Source organism: Heterodontus francisci, chromosome 43, assembly GCF_036365525.1.
Source record: "Heterodontus francisci isolate sHetFra1 chromosome 43, sHetFra1.hap1, whole genome shotgun sequence".
NCBI lineage: Eukaryota > Metazoa > Chordata > Chondrichthyes > Heterodontiformes > Heterodontidae > Heterodontus > Heterodontus francisci.
Window position 1 is genome coordinate 18,725,386 of NC_090413.1, and position 19,935 is coordinate 18,745,320.

At 42.5% G+C, this 19,935-nt stretch overlaps 1 protein-coding gene across 2 annotated transcripts in view; it reads left to right on the forward strand.

Annotated features, from left to right (window-relative positions):
- The window catches only part of cc2d1a (coiled-coil and C2 domain containing 1A), an 87,842-nt gene that overhangs the window by 55,238 nt on the left and 12,669 nt on the right, over positions 1 to 19,935 (forward strand). For both annotated transcript variants that reach the window (XM_068021044.1, XM_068021045.1), the window contains exons 23-27: positions 439 to 570; positions 1,235 to 1,290; positions 14,097 to 14,163; positions 16,463 to 16,589; positions 19,584 to 19,660. In XM_068021044.1, the coding sequence (XP_067877145.1) occupies positions 439 to 570; positions 1,235 to 1,290; positions 14,097 to 14,163; positions 16,463 to 16,589; positions 19,584 to 19,660 (459 nt within the window). The remainder of the gene's footprint in view (positions 1 to 438; positions 571 to 1,234; positions 1,291 to 14,096; positions 14,164 to 16,462; positions 16,590 to 19,583; positions 19,661 to 19,935) is intronic.

A 19,935-nucleotide genomic window follows, 5' to 3' on the forward strand; every position in this document is an offset into this window, starting at 1 on the left:
GAAAGAATGTTAATTGGCAACTTTTTGGTGGGGCAGCAAGGAGCTGATGTATGAGCAAGCAATAGGGAGGGATTGGCCATTGAACTGATCTACAGCCCGACTATGAGAAAACTTCACTATGTGCTGGCACTGCACTAAAATCACTTACATTAGTGCTGATAAATGACAAAATAACTCCAGTTAAATAATTTATGGTGGCCTGGAATGTGAGTGAGGTTTTCAGTGGAAATTCATGATTTTTTTTTTCTCCCTCCATATCCATCGTCCTTTTTGGTTGTTGTCTTCCCTGCGTGAGAATCTTGCTATTGGCAATTATCCATCCCATCGTAACCAGTCTGCTTCGTTTCCATTCTGTTGGATCGGGATGTTGCAGAGTATTGTACTTTGTTGCTTTCATTTCTATAGTTAGTTGATTTTTTTTCTTTAAACTCTTCTCAGGTTCTGGATGGCAGGAAGACCACAGGAGGTCGGCTAGAGGTAATCGTAAAGATCAGAGAACCACTGAGCTCCCAGCAGCTCGAGAGAGTGACCGAGAAGTGGCTCGTCATTGACCCACAGAGCTTGCCAGTGGTACGGTTATACTCTTATATAATGTTCAGTTAAAACCCTTGAATGTAGCACCCTGTAGCTTCACAATGTGTCAATCTGTATAACTTAATGTTTTATGTCTATTAGAACGTATGTATGAAGAGTTCCTATTGCCTTTGGTCAGTTATCTGCATTATTGCATGTTGAACGATGACAGTGTTATTGCATGTTTTAGCCCACCCACTTCATGCTGACAGCCAGATTGAACAAGCTGACACCTAAACAAAAAGTAGCTAGCTGTATTTCTTACTTCAAGTGAGGACCAGAACTCTGTACAAAGGCAGTAAAATATGCAGACTATCATGCTAGAACTGTGACCAAAACATCTATCTGTCACAACAAGCTTTGCCTAGCTTCCCTGCAGTAGATGATTGGTCCCTTTTGGAATGGAGCTGTTTTAACAGAGCTTATTGGTCCTATAGTTTGCTTTCTCTTCCCATGGCTCCACCTGGCAGCTACCCCAGTGGCTGGAATCAGGAGCTCAGCCTGTGGGGATTGGCAGGCCTAGACCACTATCCCATCACTGAGCAGCGCAGCATTCCTGCCAGTGACCCTCCAAGATGCCATCATTTGGGATTGTGCGTATTGCTGTGTTAGAAGGCACACTGCAGAAGATATCAGTAAAGCCAAACGTGTTTCCTTTCAGATCGCGGTTCCAAAGTCGAAGGAGCGACGAGATCCTCCACAAGTGGTGGGCGGAAGGTAGGGTCAGATCCACATTAGTACAATTGTGTGCGGGAAGGAGTCCAGCCCAGTGGTGGCATCACAGTCTTTTATAGCAACTACCCAACAAAATAGGGAGGGGGTACTGACGCCATGGCTGGCAGTTTCTTTGGTTCCTGAAGTCAAATCAAGCATCTGAGAGTCACTTCTCCCCAAGTCTTATTCTGTCTGGAGCTGAGCGACTGAGTTGAAAGCACTTTTATTGACAGTGAGGGGAAGTTCATGAATGAGGATTCATCCATCTCTGCCGATGGTGCAGGCTTGAGGGGCCAAATGCTTAGACTTTCAGACGCTGTCTTTTTCCTAGTTTTTATAATGAGAGTAATCTTTTAAGTGCCAATTCCTTAGTTTGTGAAACACTCCTACATTTCCATAATGTAGCATGTTCTCTGACTTTGAAAATCTTGGATGCCCGTGAATCCCATTTTTAAAAAAAAACCCTGTAATACCCTCAAAACTGTCTGCTTAGAAGCTGTAACAAAGCATCAAATCCTAGCAACAGGTCAGTGCAGACTCCATTCACTATATCTCAAACACAATCCTGCATCAGCACTGTTTATTGGATCAGAGGGAAAAGTTTCTTCGGAAGAAGAGGGAGCTGCCAGCTAAGAATCTGCACCATGACGAGCCTGTACTGGGAGACCAGCAAAAGGAATGTGCACATCCTTTGCTGGTTTCAGAGTAAAGAATTCATTGGCACTCTGAAATACCCAGTGTTCTCTTGTGATCATCAGGTGGAGATAATGCAGCATTTGTGGTGTACCCAATGAATCTCATTCCCCTTCCCCTCCCTTCTAATGGTTAAATCCATCATGGCATCCATCTACAATATCCAGATTGAATCTTACTGCTTTGTTTACAAAAGCTTTGTTTATAAAAAAAAAAATAAATTGGATGCATAGGTTGCCAGTCTACATCTGAAAGAGAAAAGACAAGCTTATGTCTCTCAGAACTTGATGTATCATAGTCAAATCTTTATAATGTTTTCTCTCTTGGTTACTAAACTAACAGTGTTTCCAGCATTTCTGTTTGTTTCACATTTCCAGCATTCCTGGGTTTTCTGTTAATGCTGAATGTTATTTTGAGTGTTCTGTTTTGAAGTTTCAATGATGAGTCAGTGGACTTCCATTCTCAGAGTTCATTCTGCATAAACTAGTAACAAGGGGCTAATCCATGGTAGAATTTACACAATTGGAAAGCTCCTAATTAGTTTTCAGTGCACTGATTTAACTTAAGACCCCAATTTGAAGCCTAAGTTTATAGCAATTTCTCCTGACTGGTCAAGTTTCATTGGCCCAGATTTTCCTGCACCGGCAAGATTATACACCATAGATTACACCATCTAATGCACCAGTCTCAGCAGTGATAACTTGCTCCAAATTGTTCTGGCTAATCAGAAACAGCACAACCATTCTGTTGTAACAAAATATTTTCCAATGCCCATGTCCGAGTATGAGAGTCTGGTAATCGAGAATTACACCATGATATCTCGGTTGAAATCTACTTTGTTCCCTTGTTGTAGCCTACTTGAGTAGTATTTCCAAATTGTTCGGGAACAACAAATATTTAGTTTTTTTAAAGAATAAGTAGTTTCCCCAATCAAGTCATATTCGGAATCCTGATTTAAATTAGTGCATTGTTGAGTGTTGCCTTTCTTTCCCTATTGTAACTTAACTCTGCAAAAATACGTTCCATCTTTTAGCAATGATTATTTAACATAATCACGGGCGGCGCAGTGGTTAGCATCGCAGCTTCACAGCTCCAGCGACCCAAGTTCAGTTCTGGGTACTGTCTGTGTGGAGTTTGCAAGTTCTCCCTGTGACCGTGTGGGTTTCCACCGGGTGCTCAGGTTTCCTCCCACAGCCAAAGACTTGCAGATTGTTAGGTAAATTGGCCATTGTAAATTGCCCCTAGTGTAGGTAGGTGGTAGGAAAATGGTGGGGATGTGGTAGGGAATATGGGATTAATGTAGGATTAGTATAAATGGGTGGTTGTTGGTCAGCACAGACTTGGTGGGCCGAAGGGCCTGTTTCAGTGCTGTATCTCTAAATAAAAATAAAATAAAAATAAATAAATAGAATAAAAAATATTATAGACACTAACCAATTTTTAAAGTTTTTTTAATTTTTAAAAATCCCTTCATATTGACCGATGTGAAGGTCATTTGCCATTATGTTATCTGCCTGAAGAGCTAGTCGGCAGTGTTACTGTATTCCTAGAATCATGGATTAAATCCAGCTCACTTTATTGCTGTTGGCTGATGACCTTTTTGAAACCGGTTGTATGTAGGTGCAGGTGTAATTGTGGATGGCTTGTAGATGTAGGTGTAATAGGCGACAAATTGTAGGCACAGGTGTAATTGCGCCCGAATGAATTACATAGAATTACCTGAAAATTATCTTCAAATGCACAATCTCTGGCACCATCTCCTTGTTTTAATGGAAAATCAGATGTATAATTAACATTCCTTTAGAGCCAATTTGCGTCAGTACATAACGATGTACATCTCATTGGTTGGAAGACTGAAGAGGAACAATCACGGACGTTTGAACATCTGCTATAAGTAAATTTTAATGCTGCAGCTGATGTCTGATAGCCATATGGCAGTAATAAGTTTAAAAACAAGATCCACACAGATTGCTCTGGTTCAGTCCTTCCTGTCCTATTGAAGCTCAGTACTCACAAGTACAAGTCTGTTGTGTTTCAATCTGTGGTTTTGTCTTTTATCTTTGAATGCAGTAACAATATCAAGTGCCCACCTTCACCTTTCCTTATCAGACTGCCAACAAGCAGCAAGAAAACTGGCGCTAAAGTTGCTTTTGCCGCTTTATTGAATGGGAACACAACTATGATAATTACCCCCTCTAAATGGGGACTGGAAATATGATAATTACCCTTGCCTAACCAGGGGTAGGGCTATGATGATTACCTGTAACCTCTACAATTACGGAACTAGGGCAAGTAGATGATATTAAGTTACGGATCAGCTATGATTTAACTAAATGATGGAACAGGCCCCAGGGACTGAATGGCTTACTCCTATTCCTGTTCCTATGTAATGAGTTGGAATGTAATGGCAGAGTGATGCAAAAGTCTCAGGGAAATACAGAGTCATAATTAATGGCGTAAGTCACTGACTCCATAAACTCCTTTTTGTATTCTTCACAGGTCCCTATGCCATAGATGCATTTTTACATTGACTCAGCTCTCCACAGGGAAATCTGGGCAGTTAATTAAAATATTGCCTAGTTCTCTAGAGCTCAGCTCTTTAGTGGCTATTCATGTTTTAATTTTTAATTTCCTTTTCAGATCCTCAATTTGTGCTTTAAGTTAATGCAACAAATGCCTGAGCCAGCTCTCCCGCAGACCTCCACGGCACCACCTGTGTCTTTTTTCTTTTTCTTTGTACTGCTTTTGGGTCTAGGTTGAGACTTTGAGTTTCGGTCTAGGGTCAGGAGCCAATGAAGGAAGCTCAAAACCAAGAAAGACAGCTCCTTGGAAATGGCAAACTCTTCAGAACCACTGAACAGAAACCCAGGCACTGCACTCTGGTCAAAGTGACGTATACTATATATTTATTTTATATCCTGTATCTCTGCCAAAGCTAAAAATCAAACTAAAACAGAAAATCCAGGAAATATACCGCAGGTCCATAAGTATCTGGAGAGAAGGGACAGGTTAACATTTCCGGTTGAGATTCTTCATCGGAGCCGCAAAAGGAAGGCAGGAAAATGTCCCTTTTAAGTGAAGTATGTAGAAGTCAAGAAGTCACACAATCATCTTCGCTGGGTATTACAGTTGTAGCCTTATAATAGGTGCTTTCTTTTCCTCTCCTGACCCTAGGTTTTGTCCAGAAATGCAGCAATAGGTTTCAGTTAGGCCTTACAGCAGAAATGTGGCAATAGGGGTTTCAGTTCCCAACATTCGATACACAGGGTTTCTTCAAATACAGGAGGAAAGAGGAGACTGACGCACTGGATCTGCAGGGTTTCTTTCCAAGAGAGAGATGAGCTGGGTTTTTCTTGGCAGGCATAAACCAATTGTCTTTTGTAACAATTCAAAGTGAAGCCCCCTGATGGCTATAAATCTTGACCTGTCACTTCTTTGTAAACAAAACCAGCTCCCTGCTGGTATTTTATCTGAAAACGGGTGCCTTCCAGTAAGGGCTTGTTTACAAGCCAAGTCCAGGAATCCTTCTGATGAGCTCTCTGTCTTTTTTGAAAAAAGTTCAGCATCTCTTCAAACTTCCAGATGAACCAATGTCCATAATTCAACTATAAGTCCTTAAAACATATTTTACAGAAAATAGAAGCACTCTCTAACAGTGGGATTTTTTTCTGGGGGTGGGAAACGGAGGTTGGGACTGTTTCCGGGTCCAAATTCCCCCCCCACCGAGGGTGGGGAACAGGGAGGTGATGGTGGGTAGGGGCAGAACAGTCACAGGCCCCCATTTTCACGGGAGCAGACAATTAATGGCCAGAGGGCGGGCTCGCTGTCCAATTAAGGATGGCAGGCCTTCCAGCTTGAAAGGAGCCGCAGACCACAATAGAGTGTAAGGGAGAGGGTGCTTCAAAATAGAAGCACGCTCTCTCCAACTATTTTTTAAACTTAAATTAAAACATGGATCTTGCAGTTAGTTCAACACTGTATGTGGGTGTGGTGGTGTGAAGGCAGGAGGGAAGCCCCTCTACAGGACAGTCTCTAGGTCTGTCTGGGGAGGCTGCCTCCAGTTAGTTAAACTGGTTCCCGTCATCTGCGGGGACCTGGAGGTCAACTGTAAAATCCCAGTCGGCCTCCTTTAATTGACCTCAGTATGCTCGTAAGCTGTGTTCACTACCTGCCATGTGTGGTTGGGCAGCCCTGTTGCGCACCCCCACCCCCATCCCGCCTCCACAAAAATGGTCAGGGACCACGACGGGGCTGGGGAATTGGCACGCCAGCTAGTGGGACTATTTTTAGCACCTGCCCACCTCTGATCCTGGTCCCAACAGGGACTAAAAAATCAAGCCCAGTGTCTGTCGTTTTGTGTTGTTTCCTGCACAATTATTATCTATCCAGTTCACTAAGCTATTGTATCTTGTCTGTTACAGAACCTTTATTCAGTGGCAACAATGTATATTAGAAAATATCTATTTTTATACTTTTGTTTTCTAGTTTAATACATAATTTTCTACACAAATAGATCAAAGGTTTAAGTGATGCAGCTGTTCTGTTCCAACATTCTTCTATTTCATTAATCAATCAGCCAGGCATCTGTATATTTGAGTCAGATGTAGAACACCCATTAAGTGATTTTAGTAGAATGTGATGTAAGTGTCTGTTAGTATTTCATTTGATTTTTCTATAAACAGTAAATTTAGTAAGTGTTTATAAATGTCTGTCCTATGCTTTTCATTAGGGAAGCATATTATTTCCAGCACTTGAGGCTCTGGCATTAAGATTTGGTAACTAGCCATGCAATTGCTGCATACATCAGTCATGCAACTGTATCCCTGAACCATGTAACCACTTTCTGTTCCCTAGTGCCACCGTGCACCCCCTGCACCGCCCCAACACCCCCACAAAACACCAGGCTTAACCCCACCTCATCCAAGCAATCGCCTCCTCCTCAAACTGTACATCTACCATACCCTGTCCTAATTGTGGGAACAGTCCTCCTTTCTCAACCTTACCAGCAGTTTGCTCACCTAGCTGAAACCTATCGCACTTCCAGTGGATATCGATAGTACAGCAGATAAGGAAGCCATTCAGCCCATCGAGTCTGTGCTGGCTCTTTCATGGAGCAATCCAGTTAGTCCCACTCCCCTGCTCTTTCTCCATATCACTGCACTTTGTTCTCTGGGAATTTAGTGACGATTGAGTTAATAGTTGACAAATGGTACGTTGTGCAGTGTCGCCTAAAGGGGGGATGCTTTTGAGAGGGAATTTTAACTTTGTTTTTTAAATGAGTGTACTGCAGTATGCTCCCACTCTATGTCCTATTCCCGAACACCCTATCCTTATGACTGTCTATTGCCTTCCCAATTCCCATGTGTACAATTCAAATTCCTCAACTGGAGGTTCCTTCCTAGGTTTGTCCCTTTCTACCTAGGCTCCAGTTTGGCTCAATGAGTGGCGCTCTCCCCTATGAGTCAGAAGATCATGGGTTCAAGTGCTACTCCAGAGATTTCAGCACATAATCCAGGCTACCACTGCAGTTCTGTACTGAGGGAGTACTGCACTGTTAGGGGTGTCGTCTTTCAGATGAGACACTAAACAAAGGTCCTGTCTGCCCTCTTGGGATGTAAAAAATCCCATGGCCCTATTTTGAAGAAGAGCAGGAGCATTCTCTCCAACATCCTAACCAATATTTATCCCTCAACCAACATCACTGGAAAAGCAGATTATCTGGTCATGTATCTCATTGCTGTTTGTAGGATCTTACTGTATACAAATTGGCTGCCATGATTTCCTACATAACACCTACACTTCAAAAATACTTAATTAGCTGTGAAGCGCTTAATGTTCTGTGTACATGCAAGTTCTTTCTCCGGCCCCCTCCCTCCACTTCTACTTGCATTCTCTTTTCAGCTGCACCCCGCACCCCCACCCCTACCCAATCTTTAGTAGCAGTCTTTGGGTGTCTGTCTTTCCATGACAAATCTGGAAAGCACTCCCTAAACCACCTCATGTTATCAAAGAATGTTCACTGCACAAAAGGAGGCCATTCGGCCCATCGTGTCCATGCTGGCTCTCTGCAACAGCAACTGAATTAGTCCCAATCCCCAGCCCTTACCCCGTAGTCCTGCAATTTTTTTCTCTTCAGGTGCTTATCCAATTCCCTTATGAAAACCATGATGGTATCTGCCCCCACCACACTCTGAAACAGTGCATTCCAGATCATAACCACTCGCTGCATAAAAGATTTTTCCTCATGTTGCTGTTGGTTCTTTTGCCAATCACCTTATATCAGCGTTCCCTGGTTCTTGACCCTTCCGCCAACGGGAACAGTTTCTCTCTATCTACTCTGGCCAGACCCCTCATGATTTTGAACACCTCTATCAAATCTCCTTTCAACCTTCTCTAAAGAGAACAACCCCAGCTTCTCCAGTCTATCCACATAATTGAAGTTCCTCATCCCTGGAACCATTCATGTAAATCTTTTCTGCACCCTCTCCAAAGCCTCCATATCCTTCCTAAACTGCGGCGCCCAGAATTGGACAAAGCACTTCAGCTGAGGGCGATCCAAAGTTTTATACAGGTTCATCATAAACTCCCTGTTTTTGTGCTCAATGCCTCTATTTGTAAAGCTCAGGATCTCGTATGCCTTTTCAACTGCTTTCTTAACCTGCCCTACCATATTCAATGATTTGTGCACATACACCCCCAGGTCTCTGCTCTGCACCTCCTTTAAAATTGTGCCCTTTATTTATCATCGATTCCTTGTTCTTCCTAACAAAATGTACCACTTCACACTTCTCTGCATTAAATTTCATCTGCCACATGTCCGCCCATTCCACCAGCCTGTCCATGTCCTCTTGAAGTCTATCACTATCCTCCTCCGTTCCCAATGTTACCGAGTTTTGTGCCATCTGCAAATTTATCGTTCTACCCTCCTTCTAACATCTCCTCCAACTCAACCTCTTTAATGATGACTTTAGCATCTACTCCAACATTCAGTATGCTATACAAGTACAAGTTACTATTGGTTTTGTATTTAACCATTGAATTTTTACTGGTACTATGACCCAATTAGAAGCTTACAAAATATATTTTACTACTGTTCACCCAATACTTTATCTGTTCTTGTAAGGTCCCATGAAAGGAAAATGCTGTATCTCAATGGATGCTGTAGAGAGGACTGATGTAAAAAAAAAAGTCGTGCATTTCTATAGTGCCTTTCACCATCTCTGGGCATCATAAAGCACTCTACAGCCAATGAAGTACTGCTGAAATAAAAACAAGAAATGCTGGAAATACTCAGCAGGTCTGGCAGCATCTGTGAAAAGAGAAGCAGAGTTAACGTTTCGGGTCACTGACCTGAAGCGTTAACTCTGCTTCTCTTTTCACAGATGCTGCCAGACCTGCTGAGTATTTCCAGCATTTCTTGTTTTTATTTCGGATTTCCAGCATCCGCAGTATTTTGCTTTTATTGAAGTACTGCTGAAGTTTAGTCACTGTTGTAATGCAGGAAAATACATAGAAAAAGGTTTAAGGCATAGTCAGGTATTCCACAGATATATCAGTGCAGAGCATTGTTGATAGTGAGGGGAACCTCTGAGTGCAGAGTATGGGGAATCAGTGGATAAACAAACTAGTGGGGAGACATTACAAGTATGTAACTTGGATATTCACGAAAGAGAAGAACATTGGGGAGGAAGTAAATCATGATTAGTTAAAAGCAACTTGAGTAATTTATTTTAATAAATAAAAGGAAAGTATTAGAGAAGTTAGTTCAGTTAAAGGAGGCCAAAGTGGCAGAACATGATGGGATCCATCCAAGGACCTTGGGGGGGGGAAATGGGGGACAAAATATCACAAACCTTAGAATTTATGTTTGAGTTCTATTGTGAATAGATGTGTGCTGGAGGACAGGGGAGTGACCAATGGAATACCCATTTTCAAAGAGACGTGGCTAACCCAGGTAATTACAGGTTATTAGGTTTTAAAACTGTGCTAAGAAATAATTGGAATCTTCAATCAAAGATGCTAAATTGCTCGATCAAAAGAAAATAATTAGAAGTAACCAACAAGGAATTCTGAAAGGAAGATCATGCTTGACCAACATGTTGGAATTCTTTGAGGAGGTAACAGTTGCGGTGAATGGGGCTGAAGCAGTGGATGTGGTGTACATGGAAAGCCTTTGATCAGCTATCACAGGAGATTTATTGGAGACATTTAAGGGTCATAGAATTTATCATTTTACTATTTGTGAGATCTTGCTGTGTGAAAAACATTTGCCATGTTTACCTGCACAAAAATGATTGCACTACAAACGAAACTGCTGGTTGAGAGGCATTTTGAGACATCTTGAGGATGTGCTGGGAGGTGTATAAATGCAAGTTATTTCATTCTTATAAGGAACAGGTTTATGGATTGTTACACTGACCTCACAGAGGGAATCTTTGACCCATAGGGACGATGAAGGAGAATTACTGTTTTGAAGAGAGAACCTTCAAAACCTGAGGAAGTCCCTGAGTGATTTGCAGCCAAAGATAGATTTTTATAGTGTAGTCACTGTTATAATGTAGGAAACACGGCAGCCAATTTGCACAGAGCAAGCTCCCACAAACAGCAATGTGATAATGACCAGATAATCTTTTAGTATTGGTCAAGAGATGAATGTTTCCCAGGACACCCAGGGAGAACTCCCATGTTCTTCAGATTAGTGCCTTGGGATCTCTTACGTCCACCAGAGAGGACAGACGGGGCCTCGGTTTAACTTCTCATCTGAAGGACAGCTCTGTCAATATTGGACTGGAGTGTCAGCTTAGATTTTTATACTCTAGTCTGGATTGGGACTCAAACCCAGCGCCTTTTGATTCCAAGGTGAAATGTTTAGGAGAATATATAGCTAGAGCTAGGGTGTTTTTCTTTATAAAAAAAAAATTGTGTTTGTCTATTTGCACACATTTGGGTAAAAGATGCTTTTAATTTTAAAGTTATAATCTGCATTGCATCTGTGTACCTTGCATTCTATCTCCACAGCTTTGTTGGACCGGGCTTCTCACATTCACTTTAATGACAGCCATACCAATTGCATTAGTCAGTCTGTGTTTCTAACGCACTCTGGGGCCCCACAGTTAATTTATGGTCAAAGCTAGAGAAAATGTTTAGTCCAACTAAGCCTCTGAGCTTTGGCTCAGCATGCCTAATAAATCAGTGCTCTACCACTAGGTCTGAGGTTCATCCTAGTCTCTCGCACCCTAAATGTGTATATGCAGTTATTAGTACCAAGGTGAGGAAAAAGGGCAGAGAAATGGTCGAAAGTTCCATTGACCTACTGGCTTCCCAACCAGTTTACAACAGCGACTACACTTCACAAAGCACTTGGTTGACCCTAAAGTACTTTGGGGGTGTCCTGAGAATTTTATATTGGTCTTTTCTGATCATAGTTTCTCTCTATGGAATAAGATGTACAATTCCACCAGCCACTCTTAATTCTAAGCCAGTGATCTGGTTGAAGACAGACTGACTGAGTCACAGTGTTATCTGATACCTCTCGTTAGCTAAACCTGAAACTGGTTCAAATTAAGAGATTCTGTCCTTTTTTTTTGGAATATATTCCATTTACCACCTATGTCCAGGGTCAAGTTTGCCTCATCAGCCCAGGACTGTAGCATTAACCTATCCCTTGGTTGTTACTATTACATGCTATGAGTTTCAAGTTTGTTTTATTTTCTCCCTATTATGAGCTAATACTTAACTGAAAACCTACCATGGCAATAAAGCATCATCATCACTATTGGCCAGCTTCTGGTAATCATGAGCTCCCACACAAAACTGCTTTAAATCACCAATATCACATGCAGACCTCAAGATGGTTGCTGTTGAAGATAAGAATGTCATGTGGTGTGTTGAAGCAGAGTAGAGGATGCTTTTTTTAATGTATGTTCTGGGCATGTATCTGACCTATGATGTATCTGGCCTGTGTATTTATTTAAATATGTTCTACCTGGCCATGTGTCCAACCTGTGCTGTGCCTGACTTGGATGTGTGTATGATCTGTGCTATGCTTGATCTGGCCGTCTATCTGACCTATGCTATGCCGGCCCCGGGCACGTATGATGGACACGGTGCCTGAAACAGGAATGTGCTCTATTCTGTAGCACTAACCTCCCTTATCTTAACTTGCACGCAATCCATCAAATTAAAAGAAAAATATGTGGTTTTGGCCTGCAGCTCATGTTAAACTCTGTAAAAAGCAAGAAAATAAATGATACTGCGATATAAATTGATAATCTGGTAGCTAATCCTTTGATCTGGATTGTATTACAACAGCCTTTATAACTGAATTTTTTTCAATGCTGATTGACACTAGATATTTTAATTATTTAAACATATTGGAGTTGTTGGATCAATCTTTGTACATTTATATTTTAATAAAATCTTTTGTGTAGTTGCATAGCCCATGGCTGATTATTTGAAAGTGACTGAAGCAATACAGAGTGACCCAGTTCTGCTGGAAGGAGTCTCCAGTGGGGTACAGTATCTGGGTTTTTAAATCAAGCTGTTGGAGGTCTGGGCAAAAGGCAGTATGTCATCATTGCGATCTCTTGTCATTTTTCCCCTTTCTCGCTCTCGTTCTTATTCACTGTCTTCTGTCTGAAGGCGATATTCAAAATGCAGTAGTGTTTTTAGAAAAGTCATTTTTTTTTTCCATATTCTCACTTATTCCCCAAAGATGTTGACTCCTATTGGGTTCTTTAGGTTCCTGGCACCTTGCCTAATTGTCCATTTAAGTATGTGTGTGCATAATAGACAAGAGCATTGGGCTATTCCACATGGAAGGCTTCACACTCTAAGCTAATTCTGCTCTTTCCCAACATTGACTTTCAGCAGACATTGTTTGTCAGTACTGGGAAAGTGGGCTGGTACTTCTGCTCGCTAAACCAAGGTGCCACTTGTGGTGCTGGCAGTTACTGCCCTGACTGAGATCAGCTGAGTCAGCACTGCCAGAGACATGTCTCTTTTTTTAAAATGGGTACGCTGTACATTTTAGCCATAGGTTTAATTTCCCCCTCCCCCCACACCCCAGGACAGCAGTAGTACCTTTTGTGCTCAGATGATCAAGAGCTACACTATGCAGAGGCATCCCCTGCTGACCTCAGTGTCACCATGTCAGTGATGCAGGATATATAATTGAATGGGAACTGGGATTGAAATGTTGTACATGGCCCCCTACTCGCAAAAAGTTTTGTATCTTCAACCGCAGAAGGCATTGGAGCCAAGCCTCGAACGATTCCTGTCAAGCCTGATACTATTCATGCCCAACACGTGGACTTGTGAGCAAAGGTCACAGAATGGTGATCTGGAGTGGGAATCCTGGTCGGCTGTCCCTTGTAATCCTGTTATAACCTTCCGACCACTGTCCCCACCTGAGACTACTGACTCTGCACTGACTGAGGTTCAAATCTTGCATCTTTAACTTGTGGCTCAACGAGATTAAAACATTTCAAGGGGAAACGTTGGTCACTCCTCTAAAGCTTAGATCATTTTCTTGAGGCAGAATCTAAGAAGGAAGCATTTTTTTCTTCCCTACTCAAAACCTAAGCTTGTTATCACCTAGCCACAACCTCTTGATTTACCTCGCCCTCTTCTCAACCTGAAAGAAAGAACCTGTATTAATATAGCACCTTTCACAATCTTGGAATGACCTAATAGATTTTGGAGTGTAATCACTATTGTAGGAAATACAGCAGACAATTTATGCATAGTAAGGTCCAACAAACAGCAATGATTGGCCAGGACACTGCTGTTCGATAGTGCCATGAGATCTGATCAGGTAGATGGGGTCACCGGTTTAACATCGCATTTGAGAAATAGCCCCTCCAACAGTGCAGCACTCCCGCACTGAAAACTCTCAAGTGAAACTTGAACCCACAACCTCCTGATTTAGCGGCCAGAGTGCTGCCAACTGAGCCATAGCTGACCTCGGATGCTGTCCTTGACTATAAGTTTTTGTGTGTCCCCACAGGACGTGCATCACCCCTCCCTTTTACTTCACACCTCCCAACGTCCACACGTAATTACTTACAAATTCTTATTTTTAACCTAATTAAAGTGTTTCTTTTTGTCATTTGCAGCAAATCAACCTTCTCTCTGCACAGCTTCAACATATTGAATTTTGACAAAGAGCGAATAGAAAGGAAGGTAAGTGCATTCTGCAGATAATGACTTTTTCCATTCAGAATGACTTTTTAAGAAAAAAAACTGGTGTTGTGATCTCTATAGTGATTGATTCTGTAAACTGGAAGCAATTAATGCTATACCACAAAACCCTTTGCCTGTCTTTTTTTTTCAAAAGTAATGACTCTATTCAGAACAGTTCTCCCAGTATCTGGGCTGACATTCCTTCCTCAAACAATACCAACATAAAACCCAAACTGGTTTGAAAACAGAAAAGGTCAGTCTAAAGAGAAAGGGCGCAGCTGTGTTTTGGTGAAACCCTTCATCAGGTTTGGAAGCTAGAAGATAAGTCAACCTCTTTGATGGAACTGAGCGAAGCAAAAGAGGGAGGAAATGTAAAGTTAGGTAGAGTGTTTAGGAAGATGCGACTAGACCCTAAAAGGGCCTGAAGAGAATAAAAATGACAATGCTGGGCTGTTGGCCAACAGCTGAAATGCTCCAGGTGCAGACCTTGCTCAGTAGAGCTCAGTGCAGGGACATTGGGCAAAGCCATCATGCCCCTAGTAGTCAAATAGGCTACTGATCCCAGTGCCTGGGCTTACGTAAGAATGGTCACTAGCATGAGATGTTTAGTTTAGTTTAGTTTAGAGATACAGCACTGAAACAGGCCCTTCGGCCCACCGAGTCTGTGCCGACCATCAACCACCCATTTATACTAATCCTACACTAATCCCATATTCCTACCACATCCCCACCTGTCCCTATATTCCCCTACCACCTACCTATTCTTTTGGGCCTCCTTATCTCGAGAGACAATGGATACGCGCCTGGAGGTGGTCAGTGGTTTGTGAAGCAGCGCCTGGAGTGGCTATAAAGGCCAATTCTGGAGTGACAGGCTCTTCCACAGGTGCTGCAGAGAAATTTGTTTGTTGGGGCACAGTTGGCTCTCCCCTTGCGCCTCTGTCTTTTTTCCTGCCAACTACTAAGTCTCTTCGACTCGCCACAATTTAGCCCTGTCTTTATGGCTGCCCGCCAGCTCTGGCGAATGCTGGCAACTGACTCCCACGACTTGTGATCAATGTCACACGATTTCATGTCGCGTTTGCAGACGTCTTTATAACGGAGACATGGACGGCCGGTGGGTCTGATACCAGTGGCGAGCTCGCTGTACAATGTGTCTTTGGGGATCCTGCCATCTTCCATGCGGCTCACATGGCCAAGCCATCTCAAGCGCCGCTGACTCAGTAGTGTGTATAAGCTGGGGGTGTTGGCCGCTTCAAGGACTTCTGTGTTGGAGATATAGTCCTGCCACCTGATGCCAAGTATTCTCCGAAGGCAGCGAAGATGGAATGAATTGAGACGTCGCTCTTGGCTGACATACGTTGTCCAGGCCTCGCTGCCGTATATACTCGCACCTACCTATACTAGGGGCAATTTATAATGGCCAATTTACCTATCAACCTGCAAGTCTTTGGCATGTGGGAGGAAACCGGAGCACCCGGAGGAAACCCACGCAGACACAGGGAGAACTTGCAAACTCCACACAGGCAGTACCCAGAATTGAACCCGGGTCGCTGGAGCTGTGAGGCTGCGGTGCTAACCACTGCGCCACTGTGCCGCCCTAAGTACTGAGTACTGGATACCTGAGTACTCCCTGGCCTATGGAACTATACTCCAGCATATGAAGCAGCACCTTCAAGAAAGGAGGGGAGTAAATTGGTGGGGCAAAGGAAAGGTTCCTTCTTGTCCTGCACTCCTGTGTTGTCTGGATTTTGTGAATGGGTTCCACAAGCTGGTTATTTGTGTGGCTGCTCCATTTGGATAAACTCTTTCAGCAAGTGCTTACCAGTGTGAAAAGCAATGTTAAATTTATCAGGTTAAATTTATCAAAGGCAATGATCTGTTTCCGGTAAGGGGTGCTGTGCTCATCCGATCTGTAAGAATGAGGTAGGCTGGTTGTGTATAGTCCCCCTGCAATTCGTTCTTGACATATCCACATTAATAAAATGTTAAAATATTGCAGGAAATTAAGTTACCAGATGATGAATTTAAAAATGCTTGCTGTGATCTTTGTGCGTGTAAATACTTGGATACATTGTAGGCAGCACATGTACTGTGCGTGCATGCTAATTGAATAATTGCTGCTTCTCTTGGCCGAATTAACTCGGACATCAAGTCCAAAGTAAGGTAAAGGTTTTGATGCACAGTGTGAACACTATGGTATCAGTGGGTTGTGTGAACTTGCACTGATTGTGGAATGTGTGTTTTGGGGTAGCCAAGTCCTGTGAGAATGGATTTAGTACTGTTGCAATCATGTCTACAGATCCATGTGTATAAACAGGAGCACAAAGTTCCTCCAAAGGAGCTCCTGGATCAGCACCGGGAGCTCGCACAGCGGATCCAGTGGCAGAAATCACAGCTGGAACGCAGAGACCCTGGAGTTCTGAAAGGTGAGGCATCAGATTCCACTGAAGGAGATTAAAAAGTTTTGTATTTCAAAAAAAAAAATTGTCTTTTTCAATTACAGCATGATGGTCATTAACAGGACTACCGGAGGTTGCAGGAAGGGTGAAACCCCACGGGGAGAAGGAGAGAGTGAATTTCCGCATGGGAAAGCCATACAGAATAGGCCCATGTTAAATATCTGATTGCAGCTGCATTTTTATCGCGTCTCAGAAACCTTTCTGTATCACCTGCAAGTGATAGAAGGGCATACTTTCTATTGGGAGTATTTTAACAGGTTGTGGTCAGATTACTGAGAGGGGCTTCCTGAATCCCAGTGACTCCCCATTTTAATGGGGATAAAATTCTGGACTATGTAACCCCACTATGCAAGTATAACCCCACTATTCAAGAAAGGAGGGAGAGAGAAAGTGGGGAACTATAGGCCAGTTATCCTGACATCAGTAATAAAGAAAATGTTATGACCTATTATTAGGAATGTGGCACTTAACAGGGCACTCAGAAAATCCTAATATGATTGGCCTGAGTCAACATGGATTTGTGAACAGGAAATCATGTTTGACAAATCTGTTGGGGTTTTTTGAGGGTGTAACTGGTAGGGTGGATAATGTGGAATCAGTGGATGTAGTGTATTTGGATTTTAAAAGGCCTTCAATAAAGTACTGCACAAGAGGGTATTGCACAAAATTAGTGCTCATAGGATTTGGGGTAATATATTAGCATCGAGTGAGGTTTGGTTAATGGACAAAAAACTGGGAGTAGAAATGAATAGAACATTTTTCATTTGGCAGGCTATAGCTAGTAGGGTACAGTAAGGAAATGTGCTTGGCCCTCAGCTATTTATAATATATATATCGATGACTTAAATAACGCTCAATCCCCTCATCTATCCAAGTTTGCTGACTATACAAAGTTTGGTGGGAAAGTGAGCCACGAGGAGAATGCAAAGACGCTGCAAAAGGATTTAAGCAGGTATACACACTTTGGTAGGAAAAATAGAAAAACAATATTTTTTAAATGGAGAATCTGGGAATGTTGGTATTCTGAAAGATCTGGGTGTTCTTATACATGAATCATAGAAAGTTAACATGCAGGTGCAGCAAGCAATTAGGAAAGCAAATGGTATGTTAGCCTTTACTAGAAAGAGATTGGCATATAAAGAGTAAAGAAGTCTTATTGCAATTAAATAGGGCTGTGGTGAGACCACACCTAGAGTTCTGTGTACAGTTTTTTTTTCTCCTTACCTAAGGAAGGATATACTTGCCTTAGAGGGAGTGCAACGAAGGTTCACTAGACTGATTCCTGCGATAAGGGAATTGTCTGAGGAGAGATTGAATAGACTAGGCCTGTATTGCCTACAGTTTATAAGAATGAGAGGTGATCTCATTGAAACACACACAAACCTTTAAGGGACTTGACAGGATAGATGCTGGGTGAATGCTTCCCCTTCCAGGCAGTCCAGAACTAGGAGCCTCAGTCTCAGAATACGTAGTTGTCCATTTAGGACTGAGATAAAGAGAAATTTCTTCACTCAAGGGGTTGTGGATCTTCGGAATTCTTCACTGCAGAGAGTTGTGGATGCTCAATAGTTGAGTATATTGAAGATTGAGATCGACAGATTTTTGGATATTAAGGGATATGGGCAAAGTGCGGGAAGGTTTGGCTGGGGTAGAAGATCAGCCATGATTTTATTGAATGGTGGAACAGGCTCGAGGACCTGTGTGGCCTATCTCTGCTCCTGCTACTGTTTATGTTCTTAAGGGGAGCTGGTACAGCATTACCCAATGCCTGAAAGTATAAACCCTCGTCAGGTGTCAGCTGTAGCTTGGTGGATAGCACTTTCCCCTCTGAGTCAGATGGGCTCAAGCCCTACTCCAGAGACTTGAGTCTAGGTTGAAACACCAGTGTGTAACTGAGCGAGTGCTGCACTGTCAGACGCTCATTTCTTTAGTTGGGATGTTAAGCTGAGATCCTACCTACCCCCTCGACATCCCATAGCACCATTCAAAGAGCAGAAGAGTTCCCCGCCGTCCCCCACTACCCACCCGACCACAGGTGTCCTGGCCAATATTTATCCCTCAACCAACATGACTGCCAACAGATTACCTGGTTATTATCACATTGCTGTGTATGGAGCTTGCTGTGTGCAAATTAGCTGCTGTGTTTACTACATTACAATGGTGAATTCATTTCAAAAGCACTTCATCAGAAGTAAAGTGCATTGGGACATCCTGAGACTGTGAAAGGTGCTTATAGAATTTTTTACTGCCTTTTTTCTTTTTCTCTTTTTCTTTTTCACAATTGGGACTGGACCCAGCTGCATAACTAACTGATGGAGCATTGCCCAGGGTTCGTTGTATCACTGGCTCTGTGTTGGATGGGTAGAGTCTCAAATTGGTTGGTCTTATTTGAGCAGCAAAGCTTGACAATAGTTTGTATCAGTTGTTTCCAGGCAGAGTTATGTTTTAAAACATTTATATAAATAGAGAAAAAAGCTTTTGGTCCTTGTACCTCCTTATGGGGTGCATGTCAGATTTTATCTGATAACTGCTGTGAAGGGGCTATACAGATGCAAGTTGTTGTAGGTACAACAGAATTTCAGAATCTTTCTTATAATGTCATTCCCAGTTACGACTGCTTCCCTGGTTTTTTTGTGTCTGTGTAGGCTAAGATGTGGTTAGGTTACGCAATGTTTTGCTAGAGTCCACTTTATTGATTGTTGCTCGATATCTATGGTGTAACTAGGACAAGAAGTGCTGAAATATTCGAACTGCTTAGTCCAGTGTTAAGAGGAGTATCATTAGGGGTGGTTTGGGATTATGGCTTATATGGTTGAGGGTGCTTAAAGCAATAAGTCAACAACAGAAATTGTGATTTTGAAGACTTTTGTGCCAGATACTGCAGTTGTTTGGGTCTGTGGTTGGGCCCCCGTTCGGCTCCTTCCTTAATTATGCTTAACCATTGTGTTTTTTTAATCACAGAATACATAACAGTACTGGAAAAATATTTACGCTATTACACAGATGCAGCTAAACGACTAGGTACCGAAGGAAATCGAGTAAGTAATAAGAATCTCTGGTCATTGTAGCTGGGGAATGAGCAGAGGACAGAGTGCGCAGTCTCCTATTGCATAAAATACCTTTTTTTTTCCTGGGATACATTTGTTTAGGGTTCTGCCCCAGAGGAAAACTTGTAGGATGAATGCACCCCAGATAAGTATAGCAGAGTCATTGAGAGGAGCCTGTAGACGTGCTACTGTAACTTCGGGGCCCCATTGACTATAAAGCTCTTTGAGTCATCCAAAATTCTACTTCCCATCTCCTAACTTGTACC